The following is a 12,083-nucleotide window of genomic DNA, read 5'->3' on the forward strand; positions in this document are numbered from 1 at the left end:
GAATATACTAAAAGCTACTATGTTGCACTATTTAAAAGGGCGAATTTATGGTCTGCATAATTAGCTCAATTAAAAATAGTGATTCAGGCACAAGGAATAATGGGAATGAAGGCGTTGAAACCAGACACAGGCTGGAAACAATTATCCATGGTACAAGGGAAGCAGCCTGCAGGACAGCAGTGCTACCCAAAGAGCCTGGACTCTTCCCCAAAGTGATGGGAACGCCAGAAGAGTGTGGGGCAGGGACCCAGCCTGCAGCCCCCTATCCCGGAAGCTCTTGGCGCTAACTCTCGTCTTCCATGTGCCCGCTCGGCAGCTGCTGCTGCTTCCTGGTCCCTTGTGCACGGCCCAGCCCCTGCCTCTCACAGCACACTTGCCAACACCAGGCTGGGGCGTTTCCCTTCCCACAAGTACAGGCGTCCTCTCTGTGCACATTCTTCCAGGGCCCATCCAGAAAGGAGCAGCTCGGGGCAGAGCACTATCAGCTCCCATCTCTCTTCATGATTTACTGAGGGTCCCCAGGGGCAACGGAGCTTCTAATTTGGCATGGGGGAAAAAAAATACAGATCTATCAAGCCAGAAGAAGGCATAGAGGAACCTCAAATGAAAGAAGTCACTCTGAAAAGATGACACCCAGTCTGATTCCAAATCCATCCATGACAGTCTGGAAAAAACAAAACTAGGGAGACAGTAAAAAGAACAGTGGTTGCCACAGGTTGGGATAGGAGTGATGAGAGGTGGAACATAGGATTTTTAGAGCAAGAGAAACTATTCTTTGTGATACTCTTAAGGGTGGTTGCAAGCCATTATGTATTGTTGAAACCCATAGAATGTACAACAGAGTGGAACCCTAATGTAAACTGTGGGCTTGGCTTAATAATAATGTATCAACATTAACTCATCAGGTGTAACAAATGTAGCCCACGAATGTCAGATGTTGATTCTAGTGGAAACAGCGGTCAAAGGGCATATGAGAACTCTGTCCTTTCTGCTCGTTTTTCTGTAAACCTCAGACTGTCGTAATAAATAAAATCTATTAATTTTTAAGAGCAAACACACACAGAGCCGGAACCGAACAGTCATCAGGATTATTTTCTTGCTGGTCGGAGAGAACTTCTTACATTGTTGCAGCTAGAGAGACTGACTGTGCACTGAGAAAGGTCCCCACTAGACCACTTCCTCACTAGAGCCCCTGATAGGGACTTCATTCCCCTCCCTGTGTCTTCAGTTTCCTCATTTGTTCAACAGGGACCATGATGACACCTTTGGAGGTGGTCGGATGTCTGATGGGATGTTACCCAGAATGCACTTGCTTATCAGCACACCAGGGGCCTCCATCCCCACCACGACGTATCTTTCTCACCTTCACTGGGCATCTCAAAGGCTCTACCTTGCATCACCTTCCTTGCACCGTGAGCAGTGAAGGACCAGCACCCCACAACAATAGTTCATCCACTCTTAGGCTGGTCCAGGACTCATCCAACCCCCATGCATCCCCAGAGTAACCCCCTGGGTGCCCCCACCTAGCACCTAGCAATTTTCATACGATTTTCTTCCTCTCTCCTTTGGAGACAAGATAAGACAGACATTGTAATTCTGGAGGAGGAAGCTGAGAAGATGAACTCTGGAGCTCAATGTCCTGGGTTCAAATCCCAGCTCAGACAGTTACCCTCGCAGGCCTGGTGGCTCTCACTCAGAGCTACAGCCACACATGCTGGCCCCCCAGAGAGGGGAAGCCAGACCTGCCGAGACATACTGTTTGTCCCGGGCCATCCTGTGCACCTGCCAGAACCCAGAGGCTGTAGGGAGGTGGTAAGAATGCTAACCCGTGGCCCCGCCACCCCCTATCCAGTCCCCAGACCCTGGACCTTGCAGGTGGGAGAAGAGGCAACAGGAGCTATCAGTAAAGGCTGAGTGTGTTTTGCCTGTGTCTGGCGACCAACCATGTGTTCCCTGGGAGGGGCCTGCTCTCTGCGACTCACAGGGTTCTGGGCCACATGGAGACAAAAGGTGAGTGGCTGAGCTCCTATCAGGCACCAGACGCTCTGCAGGTTTATTTCTTAAACTCAACGAGGAAACAAAACCTCAGTGCTTGAAAAGGCCCATGCGAAACAGCACGGGGTCATTTGCTACTGGCCTTGCTGTTCTAGCTGCCGGGCGGTGCTGCCAGAGGGAGGGACGGGGGGCAGTCTCGGTGGCCAGCCCCACCGATGGGTGTCTGGGATGAGCCACCGACGAAGCTGATGGGAAGGTCCGGGCTGTCCTGGCGGGGTGGTCTCGGGATGTCACCAATCAAGGGTCCAAGTTGTCACTAGCAAGGTCAGGGGAACAGTCAATAGGCAGGAACCCCTGAGGGCATCTCAGAGGCCACCCCTGACCTGGCAGCTCCCCCAAAGCCACTGCTGCCATTCCCCTGGGTCCTGCCAGCAGCCATGGCAGGTGGGGTCCCCAAGAGGCCTCCTCCAGGGTAAGCATCTGAGCAGTGGGCCAAGCAGCCTCCCAGGGCCATCTTCAGGTCCCCTCCAGCAGGAGCTCCATGGTGACAACTGGGCAGGAGCAATATCCAAGTGGTCACAGTCAGTTCCAGAAGTTTCTGGGGCATCAGGAAAGGCAGGCAAGACAAGGGAGAGCCACCAGGGACAGGAAGTGCAAAAGGCAATTGGCCCAGCTGGGCAGAAAATCCCTGCTGACCTGGAGGGCCCTGGGCCGAGGCCCCCCCCAGGTTGTCCAGACAGACTATCCCTAGCTCCTCATTCAGCAAGGAAGGCAGAGGGGCTGCCTGGAGCTCCTACAGGGCTACAATGTCCTGGAATCCAGCAGCCTAGGGAAGGCTGGGCTGGGTGGGGTTTGTTAATAAGGCACAGCTGAGAGGGAGGTGGAGCAGCCCCACTCTGGGTTTACCACCCTCTGCGGGAGGACCCGAAGAGGCCCCCAGGACAGCTGTGGGCCCCCGCACAGACTGCAGCTCCCAGAAACGTCTGTTCTACTTTTGGCAGGAAGTGAGCAGGGGAGGAGAGATGGAGGAAGAGGGGAGGGCAGTCAGGGACAGCGGGGAGGCCCAGAAGCAGGGAGCACAGACAGACACACAGACACGAGAATGGAAGACAGGCAGGGGCAGCCAGCTGGTGGAGAGGAGGAGGATGAAGGTGGGAAACAAGGGCTCCTCCTGCGATCCGGCTTCTCTGCCCCAGGACAGGGCAGGGCTGTCTGTCTGGCTCCAGCCCACCCTGCTCGCTGGGCCTGGTGCGGAGTCTTGGGCCAACAGAGGAGTGTCAGAGGGCGAAGGCGCCTGAGCAGATGCGGGTGTAGACACCCTGATCCAGAGGCAGGTAGTGGCCCTGCTTCAGGTCCAGGAAGAAGAGCCGGTCCGAGGTCTGGCGTGGGTCGAAGCCCTCGTGCTGCAGCCGGGTCTTCTGAATTTTGAAGGTGCCTGTGGGGACGGGGGCGGAAGTAGGGGTGGGGGTGGGGTGGGAACTTGGCAGGGGGCTGCCAGGAACCCCCTGCCCCAGCTAACTACTCTCTCTGGCACCTCCAGGCCTCTGAATAGGCTGTCCCCTCTGCCAGAAGCATTCTTCTCCATTTTGCCCTCCTGATTCCCCCTTGGCCTTTGGATCTCAGCTTCATGCTCCCTCTGCCAGGGAGGCCTCCCTGACCACCTCCCGCATGACCCAAAACTCCATGTATACTCCCTGCCTGTCACATGTCCACCCCACACAAGACCAAGAAGGTGAAAGGGCTGGGTCGGTCACACAGGAGGTCAGGGGTCAGCAACTTATAGGCCCATGATCCACCCACGGACCAAATTCAACCCCCTACCTGAGGAAGCCACCCCCAGACACATACACACTACTCACTGCTATTTCTGCCCTACAGCTGAGGAGATGAATCATTGCTGCAGAGGCTGTGGCCCGCAAAACTGAAAATATTTACTATCTGGGCCTTAAAGAAAAAGTTTGCACTCCCTGAAGTAGACAATTAAAGAGGGGTTTTGTGAAAGATCTGGGTTTGTAGAAAATCGAGGGAGAATCCCTGTGTGCTCAAGAATTAGGAAGGTTGGTTTTTGGTTTTTTTTTTTTCTTTTTAATGAAACTTCAGGGACTTCCCTGGTATTTGGGACTCTGCACTTTCACTGCAGGGGATACCGGTTTGATCCTAAAATCCTGCAAGTTATGCTGCTTGGCCATTAAAATAAAAAAGAAAGAAACTGGAAAAGTACAAACCTCAAGATTAAAAAAGCAGAGGCAGAGGTGATGATGGTGGTGTTCACCTTTGTATCAAAATTAAAGCTTCTTTTCAATAATGGGCACCATGGACAAAGTTAACAGATTCCAAAATAGAGGAGATTTAAAATGTCTGAAATTGCTAAGGAATTAACATCTACACTATTAGGAGGAACTCCCATAAATCACAAGGAAAGAATGAGACAATACTAGATACGAGCAGGTGATTTACAGAATAGGAAACCTCAAAGGTGTGAGATGATTCACTCAAATTCCCTAGTCCTCGGAAAAATGCCGAAAATGAAGAGATGCAGCAAACGTTGCAGGATGGCCAGTGGGGTAGGAGTGAGGAACGGGAAGGAGGAAGCGCACAAATATGACAAGAGGAGAGCTTAGCTCATAGTGCCAGCTGGCCGTGGACAGCAGGTTAGACCAGGCACAGGGGCTGAACCAGAACGGGTAAGTAAATGGTTGAGAAACTGACAAATGGGCGGACGGAGAGGCAGGGGGCTGCACCTGTAGTGTCCACCTGGGGCAGGAGGCGCAGGAAGATGGGCCGGGCATAGGGCGCCAGCACCTTCTGCAGTTCCTCGTACAGTGCGTTGGGGCTCAGCCGGCCATGGGGGTCTGCGATGGCTGCCATGCCTGCTTTGCCCTCTACTCCTAGAGACAGAGATCTGGCTGAGACCACCACCCTGGCCCCACCATGAGACTAGATCCATCCTCCAGTGGCAGCCCCTGGCCTCTGACCTCCAGCCCTATCCACCTGGGATAATGCTCGCTGAAGCAGTGAACCCTTTATTGAGCTCCTGCTGCACTCCCTGCAACCTTGAGCCACAGCTGATCTCATGAGCCCATTTCCTGGATGAGGAAACTGAAGCGCAACATCAGGCATGAGGAATAATTCCAGATCCAGGACACCACCCTGTTGAGTGGTTGTCCAGGCCATGCACTGCTTTAGGTCTTGCCTACCAGGGCACCTGTACCTCCAAGTTCCTCCTGGCTGGGCTCCTCTGGGGCTGCCCCCAGGACCCTGGGACCACCCCCAGAGCCCCAGCTTGCCTGGCACAGCCACTCCATACACAGCCACATCTGTCTGGCCCAGAAGGCGACTTAGCACGCCTTCCACCTCAGTGGTGGAGACGTTCTCCCCACGCCAGCGGAAGGTGTCCCCGCTGCGGTCCCGGAAGTACATGTAGCCCAGCTCATCCATCACCAGCACGTCACCTGGCAGAGGGGAGAGCGGGAGGTGAGACGGTGGCCCAGCACCCCCACAGCCGGCCCCCGGGATCTGCACACCTGACAGGTAGGCGCTGTCACCCTTGCGGAAGACGCTGTGGGCGATCTTCTTGCTCGTGGCGCTCTCACTGATGTAGCCGTCGAAGCGACGCAGTGGGTCCTGCTGGTTGATCTGACCCACGAGAAGGCCGGGCTCCCCTGGGGAGGAGGCAGCACTCAGGCTGTGCTGGGCGGGCAGGAGGTGGGGCCCCCAGCTCCCCGGGGGGCACTGGACAGGACCCTGCTCACCGGTCTGGCACGGGATGCAGAGGCCCTGGGCATCCCGCAGTAGTTCCATGGTGTCCTCGTTGACCTTCACCAGCCTGATGGGGTACACGTGGGGCAGGATGCGGCTGTTGAAGCCACAGGAACCGACCTGGGATGGGGCCAACCCAGTCAGCGAGGAGCCCTGCAGTGACATGGTGTGGCCTCCCCCCACCCCCACCCCGACACCTTGCCTCTCCTGCCTCAGGGCCTAGAATTAGCACTAACTCTGTGACCTTCGATGATCTGAATGAGGGGGTTATGAAGTGCAGGCTCCCACCAGGAATCATCCCCTTCTCTCCCCGTTCCCAGCCTCCCTTGCAGTCACGTGAGGAGACCTGCCAGTCGGCCACCACTTCTTGGTCCTTAAAACCCTCCAGGCTGGCAGGAAGTGGATGCCCTGAGTGACTCTGAAGCCATGAAGGGACCCTGGCAGAGCTTCTGCCCAGTGCATGGCACACTGCCTGGCTCAGTTCTAGGAGCAGAAATGCCCATCTAGTGGGTTTGCACTGCTGCACGTGGTTGGGCATGTTTGTTCCAGCAGCAACCTCTGCTGGTTTGACAAGAGTGTACTCTGGGGCTGCATATTCAACTCATGTGCATGGTGGGGACCAGGCCTTGTCGTCCAACACTGGGGACCCAGCAGCAAGAGACAGAAAAGAATGCCTGCCTCTGGGGCGCTTGCTTTATTCTTCTTCTCCTTTTCTGTCCCTGACATTGGGTGGGAAATGCTTGATAAGGGAGAAGGAGGGTCCTGCAAGGATATAGCAGAGATAATATTTGCTAATCATAAACGTCTGCATGTTTTCAGAGAGCTTTCTGCAGGGGGAAAGGGTGCTATACTGAGTTTGGGATGTTCCATGATCAGAACAAACCTAAGTTGTTAATCCCATTTACTGATGAGGAAACAGAGGCCCAAGAAGCCCTCTGAGTGACTTGCCTAGTAGATCAGCACCCCATTCCTGGCCCTGGGTCCCCCAGAGCCCTGCTCCCCCTTGCCACCTCTATTGCTACAAATTGAGGCTCTGAAAGGCTGAGGCAGAGCCATGCTGTGAATTGGAACTCAGGGGTGACAGTCAGGTGACTGAGCAAGCTGTCAGGAAGGCTGCCCACCACAAACCAGGCTGTTCTATGGGAACCCAGGCCGGCGAGGCAGAGGGAGCAGTGCTCCCCGAACCCCTAGCCCTGCCCGGGCCGCCCCACCCGCGCCCACCTTCCCGTCCATGTTGGCGATGCTGCAGTTGCACTCGGTGGCCCCGTAGAACTCGCCGATCTGGCGGACGCCGAAGCGCTCCGTGAACTCCTCCCAGATGGACGGCCGCAGCCCGTTGCCCACTGCCAGGCGCACACGATGCCGTCCTTCCGCCTCGCGCACCGGCTGCTTCAGCAGGTAGCGGCAGATCTCCCCGATGTACTGGACCACCTGGGGGTGGGGTGGGAAGTGAGCAGTGAGCGCCTGCGCTGGGGCAGAGAGGAGCCCACTGGGGGCGGAGGCTGCCGCGGGCTGGAGGCCCCCCAGACCCAACAACCTCCTTCCTCCCATCTGGGCGCTAGGAGCAAAATGGCCTTAAAGATTATGACAGCGGGAGAACAGTCCAGACCATTTATACTTATGCACTCGCTCAGAGCCCTGTCTGAGCTCAGGCTGCCCGCCTGACCTAGGGCTGGGATAACTGTCAGGTCATGTTCTTTGTGGCTTCCCTGAAGTCACAGCACAGACCTAGCCCCAGTGGCTCAGGGGCTACTGACCACCCCTCTCCGCCAGCTCCTTCCCTCTCTTTCCTGTGGCTCCACCTCTGGGGTCGTCTCCCAGATACTCAGTTGCCCTTGAGTCCTCATCTTCAGGTGAGCTTCTGAATGTACCCTCCCCACTTTACAGATGCTCATAGACACTAAGTGCCCACCAAGGCTGATAACGTGGTAAAATCTGATTGGAATCTGACATCCTGGCTCCAGAGTCTCAATGAAACAGTTACATGTTCAGAATGAACCACCATGGCAGTCATAGCTTCAAAGTACTCATACCAAAATGCATTATAAAATTTGACCTGTGATCAACTCCATCTGGCCCTGCCTTCCTCACTACCTTGTCTCCCTCCAACTCCTGTGCTCACTCCTGTGCTCTTGTCACATGGGTCTCCTCCTCAGGGCCTTTGAACATACCGTGCCCTTTGCCTAGAACACTCTTCCCTCTGATGCACTGAGAGTCAGGTCTCAGCTCAAATGCCACCATGGCTGAGCAGGACTTGGTGCGGATCTGATGAATACAAGCCTGTTGAACACAGAGCTCATCTGTTTAATCTTCCCAACACTCCCTATTGAAGGTGAAGGCACCAAGACCCAGAGAGGAGATGCAGTTGGGCGAAGATCACCAGGAGGCAAGCCTGGGCAAGGCAAGATCAGAGACCCCTGATGGGTTATCTCCCTCTGCCCTCAGGCTCCTTCACCTGTCTTGGTGGCCCAGTCCACCCCATTTCCAGGGCAGAGCAAGTCATATAGCCTGGCTAATCAGTCCAGTCCATCCTCAGACACTGATTGGTTCAAGGATAAGCATGTGACCACAGCTCAGCCAATGAGCATCATCCCTGAGACTTTCAATGGACTGGTGGGAACACAGGCTCTTTGTCAACTGGGGCTGCTGGGAACCCTCTTGGGGAAGCAAGGGTGGGGAGGAAGCCACCCACTAAGGAAAGAAGAGATCAAGAGGAAGAGAAAAACAAGAGACACCCCCCCCCCCCCCTCCATCAAGATGTGCCTGGAGCTGTCCACTATTTGGCTTCCTCAGTTCCACAAGTTGATAATATGCCTTTCCTCAAGAAAGCTCGAGTTTAGGTTAGGGCTAGGGTTAGGGTTTCGGTTTTACCTGTCAGCTGACAAAGTCCTGCCTAAGAACAGAGCTGCCCTCCAGACCATCACAAATAGTCCCAGGCAGCTTTCCACTGTCCTCTTCAGAAATTAGGCTGGGGAAGGGATAACGGAACCACAACTGAGGCAGCTGAAGGTGACAATGACATGCCCGCGGCTCTGAGGCAAGCTCTACGTACTGAGAGTCAAACAGCTGATCTTTACTCTGGCCTGGACCTTCGGACAGACCCAGGGCTAAAGGGAAAACGACTCAGGTCAGCTCAGAGAGGAGACACCAGGCGCCCCATGCTGTGACCTCCAGCCTGCAGGGCAGCATCTGAGCAGAAGCTAGGAGTGAACTGTCAACCTGGGACCCCCGCTACAACTCCAAATGTACACAGCCAAATGGACAGGGAGACACAGGAACCAAATACCCATAGATGGATGATGGGTTGACTTGTCTATTGCCTGCCCACCTGCTTTATGCAGCCAAGAAAGCAGATTACAGCCTGCTGCCTCTGATAAGGACAGTTGGCCAGTTGATCTGGGCCAGCACCCACTGCTGCAAAAAAAAAAAAAAAAAAAAAGCCATGCAGTTTCTCCCATCCAACAGCCATGAGATGGGATTTCTGAACCCAGCAGCATTTCTTAAGTCCTGGTGGCATCCCTGGTGGCTCAGATGGTAAAGAATCCGCCTGCAGTGCGGGAGACCTGGGTTCGATCCCTGGGTAGGAAAGATTCCTGGAGAAGGGAACGACTACCCATTCCAGTATTCTTGCCTGGAGAACTCCATGGACAGAGGAGCCTGGCGGGCTACAGTCCATGGGGTCACAGAGAGTTGGACACGACTGAGTGACTTTCACTTGAGGATTCCACCCTATCTAATCCTTATAGAGCTCCTCAATGCTTTCTCTTGGTCACAGAAATAACTCTTTAAGGAAACAGAACGGAAGCAACATATGTGTGTCAAGGACAAAGAGAGGGGCCACCAGACACTGCGGGCCTCCCAGTAGGAGGCCATGACACCACCCACAGGGAACCCCAAACAAAAAAGTAGACGCTGAATCAATCAAATATCTAAAGCAGTAGTTTTGAACCATGGCCATGAACTTGACAATGTCTGGACACATTTTTAATTATCACGGGTGGGCGGTGGGGTCCTGGCGGCATCCAGTGATTTTAGGCCAGAAATGCTGTTAAATATCCTACTGTGCGCAGGGTGGTCCCCACCACAGAGAACGAGGCAGAGCCACGTGTCCACAGCGCTGTAGTTGAGAGATGCTGTGCTTCCACTATGGAGAACAGTACAGACAGTCCTTAAAAAACTAAACACCCAGCAATCCCACTTCCAGGCACGTATCTGGACAAAACTCTAATCTGAAAAGATACATGCATCTCAGTGTCCACATGGAAGCAACCTAAATGTCCACTGACAGATGAACGGATAAAGAGGACGTGGTACGTATACACAATGGAATATACACACTACTCAGCCATAACAAAAGAACGAAATGATACCGTCTGCAGCGCCGTGGATGGACCTAGAGAGTGCCATATACAATGGAGTCAGGCAGAGAAAGGCAAATACCACGTATCACTTACATGTGGTGTCTAAAAAACCGATACAAATGAACTTACTTGCAACACAGAAACAACTCACGGACATAGAAAACTAATAGTTACGAAAGGGGGTCGGGGGCGGGAAGGGATAAATTAGGACTTTGGGATTAGCAGATACACACGACTATATATAAAATAAGCAACGGGACATACTGTGGGGCACATGGAACGGTACTCAATACCTTGTAATAACCGATAATGGAAAAGAATCAGAAAAAAATAGATATAACTGAATCATTTTGCTGCACACCTGAAACCAAGACAACATGGTCAATTAACTATACTTCAATTTTTAAAAATAGATTAAAAAAAAAAAAAATTGCTGGGCTTAACCCTACTCCCAAGGCACAGGAAAAACCAGAGTGACAGGAGTATGTCAAGGGACCTCACAGCAATCCCCAGGCTGGGAACACACCACAGGGCAAACTCCCTTTCTTCAATAAATAAATTATAAGGGAAGGGAGGGAGGAAAAGGAGAAAGAATGAGAGACAAGGAATCTTACAAGAAACCTCAACTAGTTGCCATGTGTGGGTCTTATCTAATTTAAATTTTTTAAAAATATATAGAAACAAGAAAAAAAAAAAAAAACCCATATTTTTGACATGGTAAGACACTGGGGATCAGTGTCTAGGTTCCTGATGGTTGAGAAATCCTGTCGCTTTGGGGACAGGATTTGACGTTGAGAAATCCTTTGGGGCTGTGATAATGATACTGCAGTTATGTGTTTGTGGGGTTTTTCTCCTTCTTGTTTTTCCTCTTCTATCGTGGTAAAATACACATAACATAAAATTCACCACCTTAGCATTTTCTTTTTCCATCTTGGCATTTTTTTGTGTGTGCACGCTCAGTCCCTCAGTCATGTTCGACTCTTAACAACTCTATGGACTGTAGCCCGCCAGGCTCCTCTGTTCTTGGGATTTCCCAGGCAAGAATACTGGAGTGGATTGCCATTTCCTTCTCCAGGGGATCTTCACAATCCAAGGATTGAGTCTGTGTCCCGACTGGCAGGCAGATTCTTTACCACTGCGCCACCTGGGTAGCCATTTTAAAGGGGTATTAAACACATTTACATTATTGAGCAGCCATCACCACCATCCATCCCAGAACTCTTTTCATCTTGTAAATCTAAAACTGTATCCCCATTAAATGCTAATTCCCCATTCTTCCCTCCTCCCAGCCCCTGGCAACCACCACCCTATTTTCTGTTTATGATTCTAGCTACTGTGAGTACCTAATGTAAGTGAAATCAGGCGGTATTTGTCTTTTTTTGATGGGCGTATTTCATTTAGCATAATATCTGCAACGTTCATCCACATTGTAGCCTGTGTCAGAGTCTCCTTCCTTTTCTAGGCTGAATAATATTCCATTGTAGGGATGGACCCATTTTGCTTATCCATTCATCTGTGGATGGACACTTGGGTTGCTTTCATGTTTTATCTATTGTGAATAATCTGCTATGAACATGGATGGACAAATATCTCTTTGAGACCCTGCTTTCAGATCTTTTGTTTTAAGGACAGCCCTCACCAGACACAAAAGCCTACACAGAGGTCCCATTTACAAGAAATGTCCAGAACAGGCCAGCCCATAGAGACAGAAAGATTCCTGGGGGGAGGGGGGAATGGGGAGTGGCTGCCAAGGGGGACAGGATTTCCTTTTGAGGTGATGGAAAGTTTTTGGAACTGCATAGAGGGGCTAGTTGTACAACACTATAAATGGACTAAATACCACTAAAGTGCCCACTTCAAAATGGCTAATCTTATGTAAATTTCACCTCAATTAGAAAAAAAACCCATCATCTTTTGGCGGTTTCACTGAGATTATCTCTAAAGCAAATGGGCTGCTGTCTGGAGCTG

General features: G+C 52.3%; 1 protein-coding gene across 2 annotated transcripts in view; it reads right to left on the reverse strand.

The window, feature by feature from the left end:
• Positions 1 to 2,029: 2,029 nt before the first annotated feature.
• The window catches only part of SLC27A1 (solute carrier family 27 member 1), a 39,264-nt gene continuing 29,210 nt past the window's right edge, over positions 2,030 to 12,083 (reverse strand). Inside the window, exons 8-13 of one of the 2 annotated variants that reach the window (NM_001033625.2) lie at positions 6,976 to 7,185; positions 5,748 to 5,874; positions 5,520 to 5,657; positions 5,283 to 5,447; positions 4,737 to 4,883; positions 2,030 to 3,430 (exon numbers count right to left, since the gene is read on the reverse strand). In NM_001033625.2, coding sequence (NP_001028797.2) covers positions 3,273 to 3,430; positions 4,737 to 4,883; positions 5,283 to 5,447; positions 5,520 to 5,657; positions 5,748 to 5,874; positions 6,976 to 7,185 — 945 coding nt within the window. In that variant the 3' untranslated portion in view covers positions 2,030 to 3,272. The remainder of the gene's footprint in view (positions 3,431 to 4,736; positions 4,884 to 5,282; positions 5,448 to 5,519; positions 5,658 to 5,747; positions 5,875 to 6,975; positions 7,186 to 12,083) is intronic. The other variant, XM_059888130.1, reaches the window with a different exon arrangement.

This window comes from Bos taurus, chromosome 7 (assembly GCF_002263795.3).
Source record: "Bos taurus isolate L1 Dominette 01449 registration number 42190680 breed Hereford chromosome 7, ARS-UCD2.0, whole genome shotgun sequence".
Lineage (NCBI taxonomy): Eukaryota > Metazoa > Chordata > Mammalia > Artiodactyla > Bovidae > Bos > Bos taurus.